General features: G+C 41.2%; 1 protein-coding gene and 1 long non-coding RNA gene across 2 annotated transcripts; one reads left to right on the top strand and one right to left on the bottom strand.

The window, feature by feature from the left end:
• Nucleotides 1-753: 753 nt before the first annotated feature.
• LOC133411254 (segment polarity protein dishevelled homolog DVL-3-like) lies at nt 754-27,866 on the bottom strand. The gene is made up of 15 exons (XM_061693367.1): nt 27,389-27,866; nt 23,235-23,304; nt 16,753-16,865; nt 15,787-15,896; nt 15,465-15,600; nt 15,080-15,170; nt 14,901-14,970; nt 12,928-13,067; nt 11,750-11,826; nt 11,551-11,618; nt 11,288-11,437; nt 7,617-7,748; nt 7,355-7,522; nt 6,361-6,564; nt 754-3,005 (listed from the first exon to the last, which is right to left on the bottom strand). Exons 1-15 carry the CDS (start codon nt 27,547-27,549, stop codon nt 2,647-2,649), a joined length of 2,049 nt encoding a protein of 682 aa, XP_061549351.1. The 5' UTR covers nt 27,550-27,866; the 3' UTR covers nt 754-2,646.
• On the top strand, nt 2,183-15,714 carry LOC133411255 (uncharacterized). The gene is made up of 3 exons (XR_009769645.1): nt 2,183-2,713; nt 13,835-13,918; nt 15,089-15,714. It is a non-coding gene; the product is annotated as an uncharacterized LOC133411255 (long non-coding RNA).

The following is a 27,866-nucleotide window of genomic DNA, read 5'->3' as shown; positions in this document are numbered from 1 at the left end:
TTACATATCAACTCCTCCTCAACATTCCAGTTCAGCATCAGCTCTTCAGCATTCACACATCATTTCTACAGAAATTGCACTTTTGAGTTATCTCTATGTATGTTGAGACTGCATATGGAGGAGCAAAGTCCCAGTTATCTTTTAAATATCTGGAATTTGTTTTATGTGCTTGTGTAGTAGTGTTTTTATCCAAAACATAAATGCTTTCCTGTGCACCCCCACTGTCATTCATGCAAACTAACGGATATTTCCTTGGGGACTCAGGAAATACACATTCATGATTGTGTGGGTGGTCTTTGTTTTATTTTATCCTGCACAGACTGTCCATCTCAGTGATTCTCAGTTACGTACAAGTACAACTAGTATTATGCGGGTTCCTCCTTGTGGTATGTGAAAGAATCACCGAATTAAATGTTCAAACTGTGCATAAGTCACATAGACATATTTTTAATCTACTACAGTACATTCATCAAGTACAGTTCAGTTCTATTTAACTTTTATGTAAAGTACAGTTGCATTAATTGTTTTTTTAGCTGTTTGTTTTCCAACATTTATATAGGTAAAATGTTTATTTAAATTGTGTTTTAAGTGTAGCTATGTGCTGCACTACGACAGACATGCACATAACTTGTTTTCCTACTGTCTGCTCCTAAATGCACATTTGATCCCAGTTACTAAAAATATAAGTTATAAACCTTGTCTGTGCAAACACACATATACATGCACGCACACAAACACAACACAGAGTCAAAGTGAAGTCATAAAACTATATTTATAAATAAAAAGGCATTTCCTGGATGAAAGAGTAGTGTGAAAGACATGGTAAGAATTTTTATCACTATACATGGGAACAAGACCAACTAAAAAAATGCTTGGGTTAAGAGATGGAAATTATGTCGTGCATAAAGGACTCTTGAACTGCAGGCTTGTGTTTTGCATTGTAAAATAAAACTAGCTGTGACCAACAACATACATGATAAAATATTATGACAGTAAGACAGACCAAATTATCTTGACTTAGGTTTTTCTCTTCTTCTCTTATAAGTCAAGCAAACATGTAAGTCGGAACATGGTTAAAGGTCCCCTTCCATCAATCCCATTTTTTTCTACTGTTTTATGCAAAATGTATGTCAAAATGGGTATGTGACCTGGTTCTGTGGTTTGTTTATTGAATGCAAAAGATGATAAACGCATAAGGCTTACAAAACGACCGGATCATATTTCCGTGAGTTTATGACGTCAAAATTTAACTTATTTTTCAAGCACCTGTTCATTTTGTGGTTGCTACATGCCTCCTCATCTCGGGGAAAATTGCTGAGTGGCAACGTGTCACTAGCCAAACTCAGACAGGTTGAGGAATAAATGGCTTCAATTTATTTTTGGAGAAATTCCTAAGCATTTTTTAACCGGAATTTTGCTGTTTGGAGGACGGCTTCATAGAATAAGCTTTCAGACTGTTGGAAGTGCATTTAAGGTTCAGAGCGAGTCAGCCAGCTGGCTGCGCAGCCGCCAACAAACTATGCTAATACAGTATATAAAAATATGTGTATTGAGTTAGATCGATATTTAACTATATTTATAATGTTGACTGTAACTGCGGTCACTGTCTCCAATAGTGCGCGACAGATGAATGCTGTGAGCCAGTTATGCTATAGTGATTAAATGGGATCCGCTTTCAAAATATCCTCTTCTCTTTTACTCCACCCACGTGACACGTCCACTGCAGAGTTGTGACTCGTTAATAGCGGGCGAACAGTCCAATTTTGCTTCACAATACTATAAGAACCCCCCCACGTCGAATGAAATTAACGCAAGTTCGCTATGAATGCTTGGCCCAGCCACCAAGGTATCGCCATTCACCAACGGCCAATCAGAGCGAAGCTGTTTTCCACATTTAGATTGAGATGATGAGCATCCAATCAGATTATTATTTATTATTATTATTATTATTATTTACATGGTACATATTCATGAGAAATACAGACGTTTCAACTGCCAGGCGAAAAAGACCAGCTAGAATATCTTAAAAAAAGGTAATTCTGGGAATTTCAGCCCAAATGATCTTGCAAACCTGATAAAAAGACAAAGATTAAAAAAAAAAAATAATCGATGCAAGGGGACCTTTAACAGTTAGTAGTGTTCTATACGATTTTGTTCTGTTTTGTTAGTCAGTTCTGGACTCGTGTGTGGGAGGGGGGGGGGGCAAGAATGGTAAGATAAGGAAGACAGGCAGGAGGGAAGCGCAAAGAGAAAAACATTCATGTAGAAAAGCGCTGAGTCATCCTCCCCATCTGTCTGTTTCCACCATTTCCCTCCCTCTCTTACTTAGTGTCTTTGTCCTTGCACTAAATCTTCCCTGCTAAGAGGCGGAAACTGACAGGCGCTTTGGTTCCATCTTGAATAAAAAGAGGGCGGGGGTGGAAGTGTTTCTTCACTGAAGAAAGTAGGGCCACAACTACTAAAAAGAGAAGCACAAAAGAGGCGGAACACATTTTTTTCTCACAGCACACACAACAGGACTGCTGGCATCCATGCTTTTGGGATCGAGGCCTCAGAATGCAGCCGCCGCAACCTTCACCTCAATTGTCCTCGGACACGAGGGGGCCTGATCTGCTACGTTTTCATTCGCTCGCCCTACAACCAGAGTCACATCACGTCGACGAAGAACTCGCCGGTGTTGCCCACGGACATTCGCAGGGACTGGCGTGACGCGGTGAGCTCCGGAGGGGCCGAGGTCAGCTCCCTGCCTGGGGGGGCGCCGGGGGCGGATGTAGGCAGATGCGGCGGCAGCGGGGGCAAGCCGGGGGGGCCGTAGACGAGGCCTTGTCCATAGGCTAGTGAATGGGAGGTGGCACTGCGGTGGCTCGCGGAGCTACGGACGCTTCGCTCGCTAGGGGGAGCCACCGAGCGCTCGCTGGGAGCTCGGTGGCTCCTGATCTCGGGTTCGCTCCCGCTGCCACCAGATTTCCGCCCCTCATTTTTGCTGCAGTTTGAACCGCTGCTTTCTGTCGACAGAGGAGAGCAGACGGTAACTATTAGTTACGGATAAATCATTTACTCAAATCTGAGTCACAAACATGAGCTGCTTGCTCACGTCAGGGGTGCCAGTAAACAGTTAAGCCTCACAGATCTTGACCCAGTTTTTAGAGATTACATGGTTTAATTTTATGACTGCACAAAGGCCTCTCATTTTTACATAAGACCTCACAGAATCGCCACAGAAAGAACCATGTACGGTGTCTCTAAAAAGTCTACACACCCCTGTTCAAATGCCAGATTTTTGGGATATTAAAAAAAAATGAGACGAAGACAATTAATTTAAAAACATTTCCCCCCATTTGTGACTTATAACCTGTAAAACACAATTGAAAATCAGAAATTATTTCGAGAGGTGAAGTAAAAATAAACTGAGATAATGGTTTTGCACAATTGTGCACACCCTCTTATAACTGGAGTTGTGCCTGTGTTCAGAATTAACCAATCACATGTAAACTGATGTTAAATAAGAGTCAGAATGCACCTGCCAACATTTAAAGTGTCTCTCATCAACCCCAAATAAAGGTAAGTTGTTCTAGTAGGCGTTTTCTGACATTACTGTCATCACATTTTACAGAACAAGCTATAGTCTGCAGAGCTACCATAGCATCAGTCAGGAGAAGGTTACAAAAGAATTTCCATGGCATTAAGTATACCATCAAAATATGGCACAACTGTGACGTTACCAACAACTGGACAACCTTAACAGATAGATGAAAAGACCAAAAGAAAACTGGTCAGGGAGGCTTTTAAGAGGCTGACAGCAACGTAGAACAAGCTACAGGAATTTCAGCCAAGTATTGGTTGTTTAGTACATGTGTCAGTAATCTCCAGTCTTCTTCATATGTCTGGGCTATGGGGTAGGGTGGCAAGATGAAAGCCTTATTTTACAAAGAAAAACATCTTGGGAAAAATTTACTTGAAAGCTCCCAAACGCAAGTAATGTTTTGAGGTGGTACTTGGTGTAAAATGTTTCAGAACCACTGGACTAACTCAAACGTTTCACAGATAGCATCAGGACCGGATGTTTGAGGTGTGGGCAGACTGTAGGCTCGATAAATACTGCTGTTATTTGAGCAAACTGCTGCAACCACAATGTCTGGCTTTCCACTCCTACGTGGTGAATGCTTAAAATCCAAGTTGGTAGAAGGTAGGCTCTTTGGGCATGCTGGATGGAGGAAATTTGTTTACTCCTGAAAGAGGTAGGATATCTCATTTTAGGCTTTTGAGCAGAGTCAATGTAAACATGGGTCACTGGTCCAATTTCTGGATTAAAAGACCAGTCATCACAATGGTGTTATACAAGATATACTTTTTGCAAGACAGGGTGACTAAAAGGTGAGCAATTTACACCCCACTAAAAATTTTTTATAATTTCCTATAGTACTAGTCTAAACCGTTAATCTACCGTAAACTATGATCCCCCAAAAAAAAATTCTAATTCATATTACATTACTTTTAAAAATAAATTGCTTGCAGATTATTTTATTTTAAAAAAATGCAGTGGGCGTATACATGCACATGCGGGAAAGACTGTGTAACTTAAACTAACAAACTGGGCTAAATTTAGGTCCTCTCCAATTTACAAAGCTTGTCTCTCAGTCAGGTGAATCACTTCAACATACTTTTCACACCAATCACTGTACTATTTTCCCATTTAGACAGGGCTTTGGCGGCATCTATGGGTTTTTCAGAAAGAGCACAAAAACTTGGAAATCAGTTTTTCATCAAATAGCTGAGGACCGGTTCCACAGAATAAAACAATGGTAAATTTGTCAATAGTGAACCGTGTTTTCAGAGATCATTCTTTTTTTAAAAAAAATCTACACTTTGATTTGCTTCCAAGAATTGTGTCAGTAGGTTTCATGCTGTCCTTTCAGTTAAAATTCATAATACTTTATTTATTCACTTATTTAACCATAGCATGAACATCAATTAAAACAAAATTATTACAAAATAAAATGCAAATTCTGATGTTGCTGTGTGTGGACGTGTGTATATGCACAGTCAAAACATCTGCAATTTACTGCAAAGTGATTTCTCAAGTTATAAGTGAGCTGAAATGTCCACGTTTTGTCAGACAGTGCCAGACAAATACTACAACCCCAATTCCAATGAAGTTGGGACGTTGTGTTAAACATAAATAAAACAGAATACAATGATTTGCAAATCATGTTCGAACTCTATTTAATTGAATACACTACAAAGACAAGATATTTAATGTTCAAACTGATCAACTTTATTGTTTTTCGCAAATAATCATGAACTTAGAATTTTATGGCTGCAACACGTTCCAAAAAAGCTGGGAAAGATGGCAAAAAAGACTGAAAAAGTTGAGGAATGTTCATCAAACACCTGTTTGGAACGTCCCACAGGTGAACAGGCTAATTTGGAACAGGTGGGTGCCATGATTGGGTATAAAAGGAGCTTCCCTGAATTGCTCAGTCATTCACAAGCAAAGATGGGGCAAGGTTCACCTCTTTGTGAACAAATGCGTGAGAAAATAGTCGAACAGTTTAAGGACAATGTTCCTCAACGTACAATTGCAATGAATTTAGTAATTTCATCATCTACGGTCCATAATATCATCAAAAGGTTCAGAGAATCTGGAGAAATCATTGCATGTAAGCGGCAAGGCCGAAAACCAACATTGAATGCCTGTGACCTTCGATCCCTCAGGTGGCACTGCATCAAAAACCGACAATATGTAAAGGATATCACCACATGGGCTCATGAACACTTCAGAAAACTAATGTCAGTAACCCCAAACCATGCTCACTGGAACATTCAGAAGCTTAGATATACGCCTGTAACCAATGCCATCGTTATGTTTTGCAACAATTAGTTTGCGATGGTCTTGAAACAGCTCTTTGCTCTTACCAATCATGAAACGTGTTTTGACTTACACTTTGGCAATGACCTTTTGTAGGCCATCAATTAGGACTGAACCAGCTGATATTCTTTTGCACTGACAAAGGTCTGGATTTCTGTTTGATTATTCATAGATTTTAGGTGTTAGGTTTTCCATGCCTTTTTGCACCTACCTTTCTTGATGTGTCCAATACTTTTTCCCTGTGTCAGTTCACATTATTACACACAACTTAATTGCTGATCTTATTTGTTCTACTTTTTTGTATGTATGGATTACTTGAGTTGTTCCCAACATCTGGTAAAATTTTCATGTCAATGATACCTTTGGAAATATATTTTGTGAAAAAAATGTTGAAATGTCACTTGTTACTTATTTCAGCCGTGTGTGTGTGTGTGTGTGTGTGTCTGTGTCATTTGGCAGGCATAGTACACTCATTCTGTAACTGCACTCACCGCTGTGCTGGCTTCCAGCACTGCCAGCAGCTGGCCCACCATGGAAGGGCTGTGGCAGGTCATAGGGGTGAGGGATAGGGAACTGGTAGGGCAAAGGCATAGGCCAGGGAGCTGCCCCAGGGTGAGGCAGAGGGGGGAGCGTGTCCTGATCTGAGGCACCCCCACTGGAGCCATCATGTTCATGGAGAGACAGATGCGTCATATCTGTAGGGCAAAAAGGAGGAAATGGATGTTTAGCCTGCTTTCCATACATGCTAATAATTTTACAGTGAACCCCCGTTTATTGTGGGAGAGACGTTCCTGACTGACAGGCAATAGGAATAATAAAAAAAAAAAGATAGATTGTATATAACTTTTTTCAAAAATAGCTTTAACCGTCCATATGCTTGAAACACATTTTTAGTTAGTAAAACGTTTTGTGGCATCTTGGGAACCCGAAAATGTGTCTAAATTAGGGGAGAAGCTTCATTTATGCAGGCCATAGCCTTGTCTAATGTGTGTCGCCATCATATGACCTCAATAGGCAATTACAAATCATTTTGGGTGTGTGTCAACCATCCATCCATTTTCCGTACCGCTTATCCTCATTTAGGTTGCGGACATGCTGGAGCCTATCCCAGCTATCCTTGGGTGAGAGGCTGGGGTAAACCCAGAACTGGTCGCCAGCCAATCGCAGGGCACATAGAAACAAACAACCATTCACACCTACGGGCAATTTTGAGTCCTCAATCAATTGACCATGCATGTTTTTGGGATGTGGGAGGAAAGCAGAGTACCCGGAGAAAACCCACACATGCGTGGGGAGAACATGCAAACTCCACACAGGCGGGGCCGGGATTTGAACTCCGGTCCTCAGAACTGTGAGGCAGATGTGCTAACCAGTCGGTAACCGTGCTGTGCGTCAATCACTCACAGAATTTCGCTATTTACAGCAGTGCTTGGTCGCAACACACCAGACTCAACATGTTTTACTGGAGATTTCAATTTCACTTACTGCCACAGAGGTCTCCAAATACATAGTAGCACTGCTCAGAGAAGGTGATCTTGTTGACAGTGTGTCGGATATAGCCAGCCTTCAGCAGGTTGCTGGCGTATTTACGGGCTTCTCTGCGATCTGTGAAGCCCTCCACGTGATGGAAGAGCCAGTCCACCACATCAGAACCTGCACACACAAAAGAAGAAAGCTGTTTCAAGCTCAAAGCCATGGCAAGGTTAAGAAAAAAAAATATTTTAACAGTCTGCTTTTCCAGACATACCAATAAAGGCATTAGCGATGGTGATCTTGAGCCACATCCTGTCTCGCACTTCCAGGCCTGACTCTGGACAGGCCATGGCCTTAGCAACTGTTGCCATGTCACTGTGAATGGAGAGATGGAAGTCGTCGAATCCTGTGAGAAAAGAGAGGACATGTTCAGGTTAACATTGAGTCCCATTTTAAGTGGGGTACACAAAGCACTCCACACAATCTGCACACCGACAATCAAAATTCTCCTTCCCCAAACAAAAAGTTTTGTGTGACCCAGACTGCTGGAAAATAATGATGACAAAGGAGATAGGTTAGCTGTCAGCTTATCAGTTAACTCCCACTCGTCCTCTCATCATTTCTATTTTGCTGACAAATTATATATTTTTTTATACTAGCTTGAATCCTGATTGGCTATCGAGTTTGTGGCTTTAATGTCCTTGGTGCTGTCCCCACTCGACAGGAATTGTAAACTTTAATATTTAACGTTTAAGGTGAGCCATTGTCGGCTGGATTTTTTTCAGAGAAGATCATTTTTAACACCACTCACACAATGTGGTAATTTTTTAGAGCCATCAAATAATCAAGCCTTTGCTGATTTTGCTAATAAGTATTCACATTGTTCCTCTTTTTTATGCTTTAAATGCATACGCTGGTCTTAGAAATCATAAGAAATAATATTTGGTTTCTTGTGGCCTGGATTCTAAAGTGACCAGTCTTGTATCTGGACAGAAAACCAGGATGGATTAAACTAGCTTTGTTTAACTTGGATTTCAATCTTAACAAAACCTCGAAGTTGTTCAATAACAGCTTGAACAGTTTGAACTGAATGTCCTCCCTAAAACACAAATACAGATGCAATGATCCTCACACTTTATTTATTGTTTTGTGCAAGATTAGACTTTTTTCCCCCCCAACTAAGTGATTAATTTTTTGCCCTCAATTGGCCTTATAAGCCTCCCACTTAGGTTAGTAATTCCTTCATTTCCCTAAATTAAAGAGCATAATCGTTCGCTCTGAAATGCCTGCTGGGAGTAGTGAGTAATGTCATACTGGGTTGAATTTTCCTGAGGGCAAAATGACAAGAAATGTGCTCTGTAGCTCAGGCTCAGGGGCTGTTTTGAGCTCTTTATATTTCAACTGCTTTCTGAGTTATTTAGTGAAAATATAAACCATGTTGTAGGAGTGTGTTAAACCTTTCATAAAATTGCAACACCATGTGTTTTTTTCCCCTGCTTGTTTATGTGATTCTTTTTGACTGATGCAATCTTAAGAGACCGATACAACTCTTGGCCCGACATCTTTCACCTTTTGTTCTTAAAAGTGTTTAAAATGGCATGATTACAAGTTCAAGTCTAAACACAAAATAACATATTTCCATCCCTAAAACAGAGCCAGAACTCACAGGAACAGACAGGGTCGATAAGAATAAATCCGGTCGGGCAAGTGCCACGAGACAAATACAATTCATCTCAAGGGACGAAAAAATAAAATGGTCCTCCACAAAATTACAGGGGAGATGAAAGTTGTGAGTTATGGCTGACTTTTGACAAGGATTATTGAGCAGATGGAAGCTAGCTGTGAGGCTGAATGCAGTAAACATCTGAACATACTAAAATCTGCAGACTAGTTGCTGGAATGTGGTAAGAGGGCCGGGCTCTCCAAGATTTACTAACACTTCTGAGGGGAATACTGATAGTGATCCGTCAGGAGACAAGGTGTTCAAAGTAGTATGAGATTCAGATGTTCAAAAAGAATGACGGGCTTTGAGATCTGTTACACGAAATTGTAGTCTTTCAACAGTTTCATATACTGTACATCTATACATATATATTACAATTAATCATTATACTGTATATCACTGTCAATCAGAGGTGGGTAGAGTAGACAAATATTGTACTCGAGTAAGAGTACTGTTACTTTAGCATAATATGACTCAAGTAAAAGTAGTCATCCAAATATTTACTTAAGAGTAAGAAAGTGCTCAATGAAAAAACTAATCAAGTAAAGAGTAATTTGTGAGTAACTTCTGATTTTTCTTTTTTTTTTATAAATCAGAGCATGAATATCAAATAAAAAAATATATGGGAGTCGACGTACACCTGCCAACATTTCAATTTTTAACTGCCCAAAAACCAACAACACATGCATTGGGCCCTACAGAAATATTTGCTTTATTCACTTAAATGACTTCATGAAGAAGCTGTTTGTTGACCGGACTTAGTGATTGTGTGTGCGCGCATGTGCAAATTTTGCCACATCCACTGCCAAAACAACAGTAAAAACACCTGCAACTTACCGCAAGGTGTAAGCTGTAAGTCAAAACCAAAATAATAAATAGTGAACCTGTATGAGTTTTTGAGAATTGAACTACAGAAATACTGGACTTTACACAGATCTGATCGGCCTGATCCGTATCGGCCGATATTTAGCATTTTATGCTGATCTTTTTTAATGTCATAATTCGCCGATCCGAAAGACATTTACTCCGCATGGCCACCGTGCACAGTATATGTGAATCCAAAAGCTAGTTTATTTTTAGGCTTCGATCTTTTGACGTAGTACGGTAAATAGCTGCCGGCCAATAAAATTATTTATTAAAAAAAAAAAAAAAAAAACACAGACGGTGTGGGACAGACAACAAGTCAGAGACAGACAACACGTAATGCCCGGATCAGACAAGACAAATTTGCTCTTTCACAATTGCACAATGTCAGACTACTGCAATAAAATCTTGTATTACGATACCAACGCATCCCGTTTTTTACGATCATTGGGCTTTAACTTGTCAACTCATATGCGACCGGATACACTCGTTACCATGGCGACGACAACCAGAGTGTATCGCGCAGACTGTATTACAAGAACACAATGGGGAAAAACGTCTGTTGGTGGTCACCGGTGCTCAGGAGAGGACGTTCGTTTAAAGGCTTGTTTGAGGTATGTTCCCGTACTTTTAATACGATACGGCTCGCAAGCAGGCAACAAAACGTCATGTAGCCTAGCAAGCTTGTGCTAGCACTAACTGTTGTGCGTAAACATGCTGCCGTTCTGTGGAATCATGCTTTAAAGTTTCGGTTTGGGTGAAGTAATTTAATTCCAATAAAGTAATTGAATTACAGTAAGTTAGCACCCATTTTTTCTGTCATGTTGTGATGTTGGTTTGACCTGACTGATTAGAATACATGACCTGACTAGAGCAGTGATTTCCAACCTTTATGGAGCCAAGGAACATATTTTACAATTGAAAAATCTCACGGCACACTAACAAACAAAAATGTCACATTAATTACTGTATGTACTTCTTGCCATCTAATAGAAGACCATTAATTTGTTCTCTGTCACTATGCCTCACTGGCATAAATAGATGAACAAAGATACAGTATTTATTGTAAATATAATTTTTTGAGCAATGAAGTACACAAGTATATACAGTAAATTAACAGGTAATTTAAATAGACACATTGCTCCATCTTGTGATCGGATCGGTGATCGTGTTTTTTTTTAAACTTGCTGATTGGCGATCGGTCCCAAATATCCTGATCATGTAAAGCCTAAGAAATACATGAAATTTTTCTAATTTATTGAGATGCACCTGTATTACAGCCTGGTTAACTCCCTGCCACCTGAACTCCCTTCGTCCCTCCATCCATCCATGCCCTCAGACTTGCAGACTGGACTTACGTTCAGTTTCTGGAATGGAGCTGCTGATGGAGGAGCTTGTGGAAGTGACGGTGCTCATGGAGGGGCTCATACCGTAAGCAGGATACACCCCGGTCATTGCTGCAGTATGTGAAACCCACGCAGCAGGATCAATGGGTCGAATTGGCTCACCTGTAAGATCAAATGTAGGGTTGATTCATCTCAAGCCAACGTAGACAAATACCAAAAAGCTTTTTATTTAGTTGCGATATTGATGTTATTACAACCAAAACAAAAGCACTTACTTCTCGGCAGAGCAAAGCAGCTCCGTGGGTTTGGGTCCCAGCACTTGGCCACAGTTAAAGTTATGGGACTGGAAATAAAAACAAACACAATTTCAACATTAATCCTTGAATTATAGACACAGGACAGGTCCAAGAGTCATCTTAACTAGTGTTCAAGTTTATTGATGAGCACGTGAACACGCTGGTGAGTGCCTGTTACCCGGGCTTGTGCACGATGTCCCTTAGTACTCGAACTGCATCATCATTGCTCATGTTCTCAAAGTTGATGTCGTTCACCTGCACGTAACCCAAAACAAGAGAACACTATGAACAAGACACACAGAGATGTTACATAATCCTCACTGACAAAACCCCAAAGGAGATTTTGTTTTGTTTTTACCTGGGTTGAACTAACCAGAATACCTGCCCCATAAAACATTACATAGCCAAAAAAAAATTATTAGAAATTTACAAACAACTAGTGTGCTCTTATAGCGTGGTCAACTGCTGTATATTACATATATCAGATTTAAAAAATGAAGATATTCCATACAAACAAATGTAAAGTCTGACTAAACAAGACCAGACTAAACTTAAAAAAAATTAAAATGAAGATGAGAGTTCATGTGAAATCTAGAACTATACACACAAGTCATATTAGCATTATATTTAGACACGGTTGCCAATGATTTTGACCAAGGAAAATCCGACTATGGGAATACATTTAAATTAATGACAAAAACCACAAAGCCAGGCATCTTATAATTCCCACACAATATTTTTTTCCATTCCAACTATGACAACACAAATAGGCCTATTGCTAAATTGTTTCCTACAGAGTTATAAAATTTTCACAGCCTCAGGAACCACAGAGGAATCAGTGGGACTGGCTGTGTTTCAACTGAACGTAGGAAGCTCAATTGCTTAGAACGGAAACTATCAGTGTTTATTACAATATGTATCTGTAGCCTGAGATTAAAAACCCCAAACTTCCTGGTTTACAATTTTTTTAGCATCTGGCTAATGAAGCACTAGTTGGAAAGCACGTTTACATAAAGCCATCTTAACCAAAGATGAAACTGGAAAGCTAACGTTGAAAAAGCCCCTTGCACCAGAACATAAACTCATTTGTGGAAAGGAATTTAAAAAACAAGAAAAAAAATAATGGCGTAGGGGGGAAAAAAACAATCTGAAATCTGTAGAAGAATAATGACAGACTTTAGTTTAGAAGCTGACTGCTCTCAAATGACTTCACCTCAGTTGCTGGCGCTGGACGCAAACCTGACAGGAATCAGACCACACGCACATTCCTTTAGTCCCAGGTATGTGTCAACACACATTTTTACATTCCCTGGGTGCATTTTGCACACACTGCATGCAACAAACATAGCCACACACCTGCAACAACATGTCTCCAGGCTCAATGCGTCCGTCGGCAGCCACAGCTCCGCCCTTCATGATGGAGCCAATGTAGATTCCGCCATCTCCTCTCTCGTTACTCTGGCCCACAATACTGATGCCCAAGAAGTTGTACTTCTCTGAAAGTTTTACATGGTATTTAATGTTATGACCCATTGAGTACTGCATGCATGCATACAAATGTCAGGTACAGTGAAGTCTCGTTTATTGTGGGGAAACGTTCAAGACCCACCCACAATAGGTGACCACATACATTTTACGAAACAGTTTTACTCCTGTAACATGCTTTAAACACATTAAAATGATTAAAATACAATTTTTAAGTATTACTTAGCGCCTGATCTCCCTCTCACCCGTACAGTTCTATGAACAAGAGGCAAAGCGTGGTTGCTTTAAGACGCTTGTCACTCCCAGTTGAATTTTATAGTAAAACCGACAAAAAAAGTGAATAAAACATTGTATGTTTAAATAATAAAATTCTCAACCAAACCACATCATTTAGTCTAATGAAAGTGTGCTAGGTGAATGCTAACATATAATGTGAAATGCCATAGACGGAATAACGGAAATTAGCATTGATGTCATATAATTATAATCCTTCAGTGCTGCCCAGCATGTCACCACACAACTTGGTCCTATACTGAAGGCGTGCAACTCTAAACTTGGACATATATATTACTGTAAAGAAGCATGAAAACCAAAAAATCTGTAATACAGCGGGGGTGCGAAGGAAGAACCGTGATATAGCAGGGAAACATTGTACATTCCCTTTTCCCCCCCTCCAGGGACATTTTATACCTTAACATCACTGACTTACTGATATCTGGAGAATTCATAGACACACACTTATCATTCATTCATTTTCCATACCGCCTATCCTCACTAGGGTTGGAGGCGTGCTGGAGCCTATCTTAGCTATCTTCGGGCAAGAGGCGGGGTACACCCTGAACTGGTCACCAGCCAATCGCAGGTCAGTTACAAACAAACATTCTCACTCACATTCCCACCTACGGGCAATTAACCTACTATGCATGGACCATGCTTGCCGTGCCACCTGTAACCGAAGCAAGTTATTAAAATAAAATTTGTTCAGATTAAAATTTTCCTTCACATTATGTTTACGAATAGTCTATGAACAGTCCATCCATCCATCCATTTTCTACCGCTTATCCGATGTCGGTCGCGGGGGCAGTAGCTTCATCAGGGACACCCAGAGTTCCCTCTCCCCAGCCACTTCATCCAGCTCTTCCGAGGGGATCCTGAGGTGTTCCCAGGCCAGTCGAGAGACGTAGTCACTCCAGCGTGTCCTGGGTCGTCCCCGGGGCGTCCTTCCGGTGGGACGTGCCCGGAACACTTCACCAGGGAGACCTCTATGAATTATTATTTTTTTTTTTGAATATATAAGTGTGGGGCGGCACGACTGGTTAGTACATCTGCCTCACAGTTCTGAGGACCGGGGTTCAAATCTGGCCTCGCCGGTGTGGAGTTTGCATGTTCTCCCTGTGCCTGCGTGGGTTTTCTCCAGGTACTCCGGTTTCCTCCCACATCCCAAAAACATGCACGGTAGGTTCATTGACGACTCTAAATTGCCCGTAGGTGTGAATGCAAGTACGAATGATTGTTTGTTTCTATGTCCCCTGCGATTAGCTGGCGACCAATTCAGGGTGTACCCTGCCTCTCGCCTGAAGATAGCCGAGATAGGCTCCAGCACGCCCGCGACCCTAGTGAGGATAAGCGGTTTGGAAAATGGATGGATGGTTAGGTTACATTAAAAATAATTGAGAATATCAATCCAAGTTCTGAATAATAACTGTACGCAACAAGCTATACAAATGAATTATACTTAATTATCATTAACTGAAAACAAATTTTTTTTTATTTCTATGAATGTGTGTATAACCCATGTCGATGAATGGTCTTTTTGTGTCTATGAAGTCTGGCAACTGACTCACCCATGTTGAGAGTAACCGTAATAATGTTGAGAGACATGGTGGAGTCTGTGATGCTGCTGAATGACGACGACTGGACACAAGAACAATAAAAAAAATGGGAGGAGGGGAAATGAGTCCAGCCAAAACTCTCACATTGTTATTTCTTTGAACAACTATGAAATTGACTTGTGTGATCTCACCCTGTCCAGATTGGAGGCTTTGGGTTTCCGCCTGCGGCGTCTGTGTCGTCTCATTAAACGAGAGGAACTCTGTTCTGTGGAGCTACTAAACCTGGGCAACAGAAGAGACATATCTCTGTGTGAAAATACTCTTCCACAAGAGGCACTTAATAGATAATTATAGTGACCTCTGAAAAAAAATTACACTTAAAGATGGTGACTTTCAGTATGCAATGGAAACCTAAAGTTCAGGGGGTGGTCACTAAAAAGCTGTTGGCGGAGCAGTAGAACAAGCTTTCTTTCAAACTTCCTTGACTGTAATTCCAGAGGTATTCCGCTAACAAAACATCTTTTGTCATCGCTAATTGTAAAGTACAACTCAACACTCTGAAAAGCAACATCTGACCTGCTGGTAGCGTCATCATCCTCGGAATCAAAGCAGGAAGTGGACTCCAGCTCGCTGCTCATGAAAGAGGAGCAGCTGTCATACTCCACCCCTCCGCGCCCCGCCGGCCGTGACGAGTACCCATTCTGCCTACCACCTGTGGAGGAAACAAAGCATCACGAGTGGGAGAACCTACTGCTTCGTCGAGACAAGACAAAAAGAGGAATCCCAACGGAGATAGCACACGTAGATGTGAAGCTACAAAATAAAAGCATGCATTTACAACAAGTATACATTCATTCGCTGTGAAAATTCTGGTAAAGGCAAAAATACTAGTCCTGACCGTGGTCACTGTGTTTCCGTCTCGGCTTATCACGCTCTCTTCTTTGCGACACTGTAGAGCCCGTCTCCGTGTCATTGTCCAAACTGTCCCGACCACTTGCTGCTTTCCCACTACAGATGGAGGCAGTGCACAGAAGGAACAGTTTGAAAAGCGATACCGTAAACGTGCATTGCATCAATATAATATTTAAATACAGGGTGTCCCAAAAGTCACTACAGTATACACTTTTTTAAATATTTCATTTCAACCTAGGTATTATTTGGACAGACGTGAGGCCATCGGAATTTTACAGTTTAGACTATGCAGTTATTGTAAGCATATCATTCCCTTACCCATGGCTCACAAACCGACATTGGGGCAGTTTTGCAAAACTACCGCCTGGCAAGTAAGTTTCAGTCCGTAACTGCATGTCAGCACCAGTTTGAGAAACTTAATGGCTGTCACTGCTCAAAGGAATAGTACAAGTCACACAATCCATGGCAAGTTTCTTGAAAAAAAGATCTGTTCTTGACAAACCACACAGTGGAAGGCCTGTTACTACCACAAATGATGAAAACACTGAACAATTAGAGCAGGCGTCTTTGCAAAGCCAAGGAATTTCAATCCGGAGGGCTGCACTGGAACTCAGCATAAACACAAGCTTGATTCAGCCGATGCTTCGGAGTGTGATAAAGCTTTACAGTTAAAGACTTCAGGTTGTTGAGCATTATGATCTTCCCCTTGAAGCCTTTCATCAAATATTTGATTCTAGAAGACTGTCTGAGAGACAAACACATTATTTTATCCCAGGCACTCAACAAGCTGTCATTTCTATTCACGTCATGGTTTCCGCTGTTAGTCTGGTTTTTTTTTTAGGAAAGACTGAGGGCTTCATTCACGAAAGCCACACAAAGAACACATGGCATCTTGCTTTTGCAAGCACACAAAACGACAAGTCACGTGCAATATCCTTTTTAATATACTGACTGATAAGAAGGTGGTCGAGAGTCTCCAATGCCGCCTGTCCTCTCCAAAGGGGGCGCTGCTTCCAAGTCTGCCACTGAACCTGCATCTGTGTGGGCGCCGTCTCCAGACACCAGCTGTGAACAGGCAGAGGTGTGTCCGTCAGAGGAAAAAAAGAGATGACCAAGAGGAATGTAGTTCTTACGCACTTTACACAACAATGACACCATGTCCAAATTCAAGCGCTGTATGGCTTTTACTGTCATCTGCACTAACCAATTGTGACAAATTACATGTCAGTAATAGAAATGTTTACAGGAAGCTAGGAGGAAATAACATTAGTAGTAGTCGTCTACTTTCCCAAAAGGGGGGCAGTCTTGTAAATAAGTATAGGAGTCTGGCGGGACCTAATTACTAAAGTGGAGAGAATAAAATGGCTGCTGACAACATTAACACAGCATATGTTTACCTTCCATACAGTGGTGAGGCTTAATCCTGTCATTCCATTTCAATTGTTCTTTTGTATATTCATCTCATAACTGTGCAAGTTATGGTGAGTACTTGTAAAAGTAGTCTACATACACTGAGGATACAATATTGGGGTAAAGATACATATTTAATCATTTTTGGAATCACAACCATCAAATTGAGTAAAAGGACAAATTTGCCCAAGGCAAATTGTTACCACAAAGTGGAATTTGGCATTTTCAATAGAAGAGTTTGTCTAATTGATAAATGAGTTGCTTTAGTCATTTAACATAATTGATTAAATTAAGGCTGGCTGGACAAAAAAATAGAGCATTGACTCGCTGTGATCATCATCCATATTGCACTGCATCCTTTGTGCAAGTCTGTTGAGAACAGAAAGCCTGATCAGGCTGTGATAAAAGTGCAATGGTTTTTAGATTTATTCAGGAGGTCAGTTGATGTGCACAAAGATGAGCTATTAAAAATAATTTGATAGACAAAATCAGCTGTCACAAAATGTAACAGGCCGGAGGGTGTTGGCTTGCTGCTCTGCTGTGGTTATAGCAGGCCAACCCCCTTGGACACCAGAGAGCCATCAATCACCTCATTGAAACAACACGTTGGGACAGTGGACGCAAATAAGCTGACACATTGTAATAGAAATAACCTTTTGTGATTCGTGGAACTTTGGGGAAAAAAAACAAACGTGCACACATGGTCTTGAGAAAACAATTATATACACTAAAACATGAATAAGAATTACAATCATAACCTGAGGATCAACATTAAAAAGCAAATCTAAGTATTTGTTGAGTACTAGCATGAACAATTGAAACCTCTCTGTGACATTTAACCTTCTTCGATGCATTCAGTCTCTCTTTTTCTTTTCCTTTTTTTTTTTTACAGCACATTTTTTCCTGTGATTTCACTTGTTGGTAATTCAATTTTAAAGTCAAGAGAGGAGGGCGGGGACTGGCTGCATCGTGGGCCCTGCAGGTTCGGGGGGGCGCCAGGCTCTCCTGGGGGTGGGTTGGGATTGGGTCCTTGCGGCCTCCTCCGGGTGGCCAGTTGTCGGGGCGCCTTGGTGGGGCCGGCAGGACTGCCCTGGTTCCCTCGGTGTGGGACGTGTCCCGTCCACCGAGCTGCTCTCGGTGGACTCCTGGGCCCGATCCCACCCCTCGATTGATTAGGTGGGGTCCTAACTTTGGTAAGCTATGAAGCTGCACTGCTTGATGGTTTGTTGGAGCATTACGGCTACCGTAGTCAGGAGCCTCGCGGAGTAATACGTACTGTGCGTCAACATAATATTATGGTGTGTGTATAAGGACCCCAAAATGGCACGTAAAGAGACATGCTTACGAAGCGGATTTCAAACTGGTCATTTTCAAAAGGAAGACTTTGCCAAAAAAAAAGTTTCCGGCCCGCGTCATCATCAAGGGAAACCCAAAGTGCTGGATGGACGAGGAGAAGATTTGTGAGTGGCTGAAAGAAGTTTACGGGAAGAGACCGGGTGGCTTTTTCCACAAATCTCTGTCCCTATTGATCTGCGACTCCATGCGCGTCCATCTCACAAATACTGTCAAAACTCAAATGGAGCAACCTAATACGGAGCTTGCCACAATTCCGGGTGGCTTAACCAAAGAACTCCAACCGCTAGATATTGATGTCAACAGGTTGTTCAAAGTTAAATTGCGAGCTGCGTGGGAGCATTGGATGACAGAAGTGAACACACATTAACCAAGACAGGGAGAAAACGAGTTACGCCACTATCTGCCAATGGATCCTGGATGCCTGGGCTAAGGTATCAGTCTCAAGTGTCGTCCGAGCATTCACGAAGGCTGCAATCCTCACTGGACAGTTACGTAACAGCAACGAGACTGACTCGGATAAATACGAGAGGGATCCGGCACGCTTGATGTCGAAATCACCCAACTCTTAAACTCAGACAGTGAAGATGAAGAATTTGATGGATTTGTGAAAGAGGAATGAACGGAAAAGTGAGTGTATTATTTTGTGTTACAACCAAACAATGTCGTGAGTTATTGTGAATGAGTTGAATAAAGTTTGACTTATCTATTTTTTTCCGCTTAATGCGCCCTATAATCCGGTACGCCTTATGTATGAAAATAGAACTGTTCATTGATATTGTGCCCTATAATCTGGTGCGCCTTATAGTCCTAAAAATACAGTACCATATTTTGATTGATTTAATGTGACCCTAATTTCTCTCTTTTTTTTCTACAAAAACTGAGAAGTAAATGGTGATTTCTTCACAGTATTTTTTCATTTTTTGAATTCCTGATTTTGTGGGTTTTATGAGTTAGAAGCCCAAATTATGTAAAAATAAACAAATTAATACATGAAATTGTTTAAATTGTGGGCCCTGAATCTATAATATATTAAAGTTGAACTTTTCCCTAATATTCACATTTTTTGGAAATACTGTATTGGAACAGCTTGGCAGCGGCCAGCTGAGTCACGCTGATGCTTTAAAAAAAAAAAAAAAAAATTGTTATTTTTTTTTTAATGTGAACGCTCGTGCATTTTTGATTGGCTGTTACATCTGCGACGTTAAATACAGGAAAACTAGTAAACTAAACACTCATGAAAACTAGTTGCTGAACCCAGCACACTACACGACAGATCAGTCGAGTTCAGACCCGTCGCCCGGTGTGATGTGGGGTATAGACTTTACTTGAATTTGATAGAAAACACATAATTGCTCAAGAAAATTAATGATGCCCACGGAAACACTGCATTAGGCACAGCAGCCATTTGGTGTGTGCGCTGCTTCTGGGTACAGTATGTTATAATGATATTATGAGGAAGATGCACTGGACCCTGGAGACGGATTTTGTGTTGTGGGCCAACATGGTATTCATTTCGTGGTTTTCTATTACCAACTCCAGACACTACCCAGAGAACCAGACGTGGATGTTGTTGTTTAACTTACCTTACTTGTAGGCCAAACGTGGCACAAAAAGCAGGCTGCGGTCAGATAAACACTTCATTTGTATTAAGAGAGGATGGAATGACAGTAAAAATGCTCTTGGATTTGGACAATGGATCCTGGCAACAAGAGGTGGGTGGATGCCGGGTTCAAAAGTTTGAAAAGTTAAGACAAACTCGCTGAGGAACAGATGAGACGCATGCGCACACACGTGCCTTAGCAACCAGAGCCTGGAATGTCAGACAGCAATGACTGAAACACTTTATTACCTCCACCAAGTACAAACCAAGTTTGTATGTACAGTAAGCTCCAAAGTTGAATGCCACTGAACTTGGACAATTTGTAATTCAACCAAAATCTTCAGGAAAAATATCCATCCTGAGTTCAACATAATCCATCAGAACTTCTGGTCAGTGATCATTTAAAACATTAGCTCTACAAATGTGTTTTGACTTTTTAACACTTTAATTGTGATGCCACCACTAATGAAAAAAACAACAAAGTATAATGATGACAACAGAATCGGAAATGGAACTTAATGCAATAAGGCATTAATGTAGCAATGAAACCAGTAAATCCTGAATGCTCAGTACAAATTAAGCAAACTCAACCAGTCAAGATTTATAAAAAGAACTGAATGTAGATTGGCAACAGAGCTGCATTTTTCCTCGATGTGAAGAGACTGAAGCACAAGCATTAATACTGCGATAAAGTAAATTTTATACATCTAGTGGTACCTTGACTAATGACTTATTTTTCGTGCTACGAGCCGTCACTTACTTGGTTTTATGCTTTGTGTCGCAAAATTTGAGTACGAGCGAGCTTCATATACGCGGACGCACATGGGCAAGGAAAGTCGCAGTCGCCGGTCCACTTTCAGCCATTTATGGAAACAGTCAAACACACAAATATGAGCTGCTGATGTCATTCACTAAGCCAAGCTCCTTCAAGGTCAGATGACAAAGATGTTATGGGGTTAGTTAAAATTTATATTTGCATTGTTTATGTTATGTAATACATGCAGATAACTTCCAGCAAGTTTTCAACCATAGTTTAGCTAGAAATTAGGTTTTTATGGCACATATTGAGTCCGCACCCGAACATACCCGAAGCTCAAGACACTGGGGTGTGGTTACTCTATCCGCCGCAAGGGCTACAAGAAGTGACATTGCAATTGCCAAACACAGCGCGCTACACTCTATACGCAATGACGAGCAACGTGTTGGAATATGTGGAGGAGGATTTCGGCGTAGAGGAACACCCAACTGAACTTGGCATCGTCAAAGCGTACATCTTTGAGTTGATCAGGAGGTCGGAACCTGACAGTAACAATGACGAGCAGCCCATTAGAAGCTGCACAACAGAAGAAGAGAGTGGCCACTGGCTCAATGTGACGGTATTTCAAAAGCATGCATTTTTATACACTCATGGTTTGAAATATTGGCACCCCAGGGGTGCCAATATTTTTTAGCACGACTATATGTATTATATATTCATATACATTTCAGTGACACGGCACAAGCGTTTACATTGGATGCAGTATTCCTATATATTGTGTGCCCCTCGCTTGAGTTGCGTTATAACATGCCGTACACAAAGTCTTTGCCGTGTGTCTGTTGGCTTGTCATATAGGCAAAAGTATAGACGACAGTACTGAAATGTACTGTGTGGGTCATTTTTTTCCTACTCCCCAGTGCATAGTAACCATAATAGAGTCGTAGGTATACACAAGGAAATGCTCACCTCTTGTCTGCGCTGCTTAGCTGGTGCATCGTGGCGGATGCGAGATTTAGTTCTCTTGCTGCCGGTGGAGGTCCCGATGGCCGTCGGAAAAATAGTAGGCACCGCAGCTGGTTTCAGCCTCTGCCTAACTACACCTGTGTATCCAATGCTTTCTCAAAACATGCCGATTTCGAAGTGATCGGCAAAGAGTTTGGAATGCTTGCTAGGCCCCCATAGCTGACCACGTTTCTTCCCTGTCGAGTAACTCTGACTTTCCACTGGTCACGTTTTCCTTCTTCACTTGGAAAGCCCCCCCAAAAAAATTACTTGCCGCTGCCTTAACCATTTGTACAACCAAATGCTACACAATAAACAATCGTGACATCGTTAAATCATACGACAACAAATATACAAGGACGGAAACAACAGCATGGAACAATAGCACACACCGCCGAATGAACTGGATGATTGGCTTGTGTGACGTCACAGCGCCGGAAAGAGACAAAGACCGGAAGGCGCGGGATGCAAAAAGCAGAAGGCGCATTCTGCATCATATTTATCGATTTAACTGCTGTATATCTGCCATATAATCACTTCGAAATGGCATATGTGGTTTGTAAAGGGGTTCTAGAGTTATCAAGAATTTTTTTTAAATATTTGTCCTCTGACCTTTAAAGGCACAGTACAGCAATTACACTGTAAAAGAAGTTTATTTCTTTACATTGTCTTTTCTTATGTTTTTACAATAGTGCTATTTCATTTTATTAAAAACGTAAATAAAAAGGTGACATTTTTTGAGGGCTGAACGGATTGATGAGATTTTAATTTATCTCAATGGGGAAAATTGGTCACAAATTAAACCTGTAAATCAATGCACGACTGTATATGACCAACAAAAAAGAAGAAAGCTTCAGAAAGCTTCCCTCTCCATATCCATCTACGCTATGCATCAACCATCTACAACATGTATTTTGCATGTCATTTTCCGATCTCTGGAAGATGGCACGCACAGATTTTCTCCTTTATTTTTTTAACCGTGTTTTCTTTCATCAAGAGCAGAATTACAAACTGCTCTGTTTACTTATGTATACTATTACAGTAGAAAAATTGACACTACCATCATCTGGCATCAACAGGTTTGGCCTTTGTGGAGTTCTACGCTCTGCTGAGTGCTTGACTTTTGTTTCTCCAGCTCGACCAAGCTGCTGTCTAAGATTTACATTCTCACAATAAAACAGGGAATCCTCTTTTAATACAAATGCACACAGTGACCCCACTGTCACTAAACCAAACAAATGTCATGATTCAGAGCTTGAAAACAACAAAATTGAGAAAAGAATTATACAAAGAATGCATTTGAACTTACCCATGACACCACACGTCCATTAAAGCAGGGCAGTTTTGCATTGTCGTCAGATATTTCCTCTTTTACCACCCTATAATGCAAACAAAGGTTGGTTTCAGTAAACCTTTACAGAGACAAAAGCACTCCCTGGGCAATAAAATCTCAGGCTGCGTTTAGAGGCAATGGAGACACTGACAAATGGGGTTGATTGAATAGTGACATTCACAACACCAGTGGTTCTCAAACTTTATACACCAGGTACCACCTACAGCATAAGAAATACTTAGCGATCAAAGTACCACCATCATGACCAAAATTAAAATACAGTAGCGTAGTAGGCTTTAGTGCTCATCAAAAACAAGTCAGAGGTTTTATTGCTAAAAAGTATACAGTAGCACCATGAGATACAAGCCCGTGGTTCGGCCCATTTTTTTCACTTTGACTTGTGAGCACAAATTTGAGATATGAGTGCTGTATGGTGCCGGTGAACTCAACTCAAGTCACTGTACAACAATAAGCAGAGATAGTGAACAATTCTTCAAAAAGAGGCTACAAGCTGTTTAATACCAGTTCCAGTTGATGTTTACTGTCAAAGTAAACACAAATAAATAAACAAATAAGAGAGAAATGTGTATTTAAACCACCACATAACATTGCCTTCTGCTAGCTTAATGCGGCGGCCGACTGGTTAGAGCGTCTCACAGTTCTGAGGACCGGGGTTCAATCCCCGGCCCCGCCTGTGTGGAGTTTGCATGTTCTCCCCGTGCCTACGTTAGTTTTCTCCGGGCACTCCGGTTTCCTCCCACATCCCAAAACATGCATGGTAGGTTAATTGACAACTCTAAATTGCCCGTAGGTGTGAGTGTGAATGGTTGTTTGTTTATATGTGCCCTGCGATTGGCTGGCAACCAGCTCAGGGTGTACCCCGCCTCCTGCCCGATGATAGCTGGGATAGGCTCCAGCACGCCCGCGACCCTAGTCAGAAGAAGCGGCTCAGAAAATGGATCGATGCCTGGATAGCTTAATGTTGCCACACAACGCAAAATGCCATAGACAAGCTAACGAACAGCATTAGTGTCACAGAGTTACAACCCTTTACGCAACAGATATTTGAATGAAAACAATGAAGCAACACATGTAGACATGATTTAACGATACTCAAAGGCACATACAGTATTCTTTATCCTCTGCGATGCACAACATTGATTGAATTGAAGAAAAACTTGTGTCAAAAGGTTTATTTCTTTACATTCTATTTAATGATGTCATTCCATATGTTTGATAAAGTAAAATTTTATATAGTGCTATTTTTCTAATTAAAAAACACCGCAATTTTTTGTGGGTTTTTTTGGGGCGGCAGCCTGGAATGGATTAATGGTATTTGCATTCATTGAGACGCGAGGGTTTTGAGTTACTTATAAGCATGGTCACGGAACAAATTAAACTTGTATTTCAAGGCACCACTGTAATTGGCATGATTTTATGCAATATGAACATTAATACAACTTAATGATTCAATTAAAATGTATTGCACATAAAAGTACAAAATTAATTATTGCACCTAAATAAATGTTTAAAAACAAGCAGTTCTTAACAACAATTTAATCCCTGACTTTCATTAGACTGCTGGTATCCAGACAACATCTGCATTGGATTAAGGGCTCATCTACAATGTGCTCCTTACAAAATATATAAATAAATACAGAAATGGAATAATCTTCTGCCTCAGACAACTGCATCTGGCAGGCCTGCCACTAAGAACTTCCCTGCCTGACGGGTTGCTATTTCTTATTATGATACTGTTCAAGTCACAGGTGTATTTACAGAGTATCCCTTTACCTTTCCCAACATGAATAGCAGTCCTTTCAAAACATTTTGCCCAAGTTGATGCCCCACCCTTATTCAAATTTGACCAAAAGCAACTTGAGAAACCTGGGTCAAGTGTTTAAAATAAAACGTCGCACTTTACTATTTGGTAGACGCTGTCTGGGAGGACGCTAACACGTCTACCTTTTTACTCCAGTTTTAACACAAAGGGACATGGCCATAAACCTGCCAGAGTGATGAACGGCACATTCCTAAGTACAACTCAGCATTCCTCTGACTAATGGACAACAACAGCAGGGGCCTAGTGGACAAACTAGCGCAAACAACCAGTTACCCCTCTGACATTAGCCTGTTAGCAATAGCTGGCCAATGCCCATACATATATATATCCCCCTAGGTGATGACAAAGGTGAAAAGTGTAACCAGTTATTTTTCTGCGTTTGTCGACCCACTCAAAAAAAGAAGAAAAATAAAAAAAGGGGGTTTAAATGTCATTCAGAACTTTTTCCGGGACTCACAAAGCTGCCAAATCCCAAATTTGGACGGCGCATATAGTTTGTCCATGTATTCGACATAATTGAGATCTAGCTTATAGTCAATGTACTAGTGCGCTCTCTGTCCTTACGAGGAAGACAAATCGGTGCATGAATGACTATGGCGCACTAAGAGAATAACTGTTTTACTAGAATATTTTTTTCCCCACAACTGCTTTCCAATACTGTATGAAATTTCTGCACCCTCGTAGGACAACTTTGGCATACTAGTCGGACAACTAGTTAGGGACAACTGTGCACCAGTTGACAACTGCGTGCTACTGGTGACATAAAATCCTACTCATCAACATCTAGCGGTTCACTAGTACTAGTAGCACGGAGGTGTTAACTACAGCTGTGGTTGTTTTTAAAAGTTCTTTATATATACACAGTTGAGTTGAGTCGTGCAGTTTTGCCTCACTAGTAACATGTACTTGTTCTACTAGTGTGCCGAAATGCCATGCATACAGTAGTGAATAAAACATCACTACTAAGACGGTCATTCTACTAGTGCCCCCTAATCGTTCTACTAATGTGCCCTAGTCATTCCATTTTTGTGCATAAATGTCAGGCAGTAGTGGAATACAGACACTAGTAAGACATATTCATTCTACTAGTGCATAGAAATGTTATAAAGTAGTAGAAGGCAGTAATAAAAAAACATCACTAGTAAGACAGTTGTGCTAATAGTGCACCCTAGTCTACTAGTGTGACGCAATGTCATACAGTAGTGGAAGGCCGAAGTGGAAACAAATATTAGTTTTAACAGTCATTCTACGAGTGCACCCGAGTCATTCTACAAGTGTAGCCTAGTAATTTTACTACGAGTGTGCAGAAATGTCAGACAGTAGCTTAAAAACATTGCGAGTATAACACTCATTCTACTAATGCACAGACATACAATAATGGAAATAACATGACTAATAAGACAATCATTCTACTAGTATGCTAAAGTTAGTGCGCCCTAGTCATTCTAGTGCTGTGTAGACAAGGCATAGGAAGTACTTGAAACAAAAATTCCCTTGTAAGTCAGTCAGTTCTACAAGAGCGGAGAATGTCAGACTGTAGTAAAAAAAAAAACCTTCATTCATAAGTCATAGTCGTTCTACTAGTGCACAACAGTCAATCTACTAGTGCGCAAGCCAGTCATGGGAAGAATTGTCACTGGTAAGCCATGGTCATTCTACTGGTGCATAGAAATCTCATACAGTAGTGGAAGGCAGAAATGGGGGGACGTTACTAGTAGCCATAGGCGGTCTATTAGTGTACGCTTTTCTTCTACTAGTATTAGTACACCGTTAGTTGCTTTACGAGCATGCCAAAATGTCACACAGTAGTGGAAGGCAGCGCTGGGGAAAAAACGTCATTAGTGATTCATAGTCATTCCACTCGTGCACTGAATTGTCTTAATAATGAGGACAAAGAGCGTACTAGTACAATGACAATTCATCGCACTAGCAGAATACTGAATACACGCCCAAACGCCTTCCATAGGGGCCTGCTGGACGAACTACCTCGGACGTTAGCCTGTTAGCACTAGCGTTCCATACATATCCGCCAGCTGCTGACAGATGTGACGCTCGTCAACGCGCTCTTAAAAAAATGGCTTTTCATTGTCATCCAGGCTATTCGCCGGAGGCTCACGAAACTGCCACATGCAAAATTTGGTCGACGTGCGACAAGCTACGAACAGCGCAGGCTAGCTTCACAAGCAATGTAAACAAACGCTATAGGGACGCTAGCGGCTAACAAAGGAAAGCCAATGTGGCAATGACACGCTAAAAACAACGTTATAAACCACTTATCAACAGTTACCCGAAGTCATCGTCCATAGATTTGAAGAAGAACTTGTAATTGGGTTTCTTGAGGACATTTTTGAAGTCTGCCAAAGTGACTTTGTCCGCCGGCACAGACAGTTTCACCAGATAGGGTGTCTCCTGGTCGTCCAGGTGGTAGATAATTTTGGTCTCTCCCATCTCGGAGCGCGGCTGAGGCGAAGAAACAGGCAGGGCGCATCAAGAAAAAGCAGTCGAGGGCCCCGGCAGGCTCCCTCTCGCCCCCCGAATCCCCGTGGCGCTCGCGGCGGTTGTGCCGTGGTCTTCCCCCGGCGGCTCTCTCCCTTGGCCGTACGACTCGACTCGGTTGCCTTTTCTACACCAGTTAAAGCCAAAAAGGGTCCCTACTCCACCGCGAAGAGTTCGTACATTTTACGAAGGCTGCGTCGCGTTACTTTCGGTATGTGTTTGACTTGCGACAAGTTTCGAAAATAGTGAAAATTAGAATTGGAAGACGA

The sequence above is a fragment of the Phycodurus eques genome, chromosome 13 (genome assembly GCF_024500275.1).
Source record: "Phycodurus eques isolate BA_2022a chromosome 13, UOR_Pequ_1.1, whole genome shotgun sequence".
Taxonomy (NCBI): domain Eukaryota; kingdom Metazoa; phylum Chordata; class Actinopteri; order Syngnathiformes; family Syngnathidae; genus Phycodurus; species Phycodurus eques.
Note: the sequence above shows the minus strand (reverse complement) of the source record. Positions and strands in the feature narration are given on the sequence as shown.

Bases quoted from the DNA above. Each gene is read 5' to 3' on its own strand.
- LOC133411254 (XM_061693367.1), bottom strand. From the start codon at position 27,549: ATGGGAGAGACCAAAATTATCTACCACCTGGACGACCAGGAGACACCC. The intron at 16,866-23,234 runs GTAAGTTCAAAT...GCCTGTTCACAG, and splicing joins ATGGACGTGTGGTGTCATGG to CTGGTGTCTGGAGACGGCGC. The intron at 3,006-6,360 runs GTGAGTGCAGTT...CTCTGTCGACAG, and splicing joins TGCTGGAAGCCAGCACAGCG to AAAGCAGCGGTTCAAACTGC.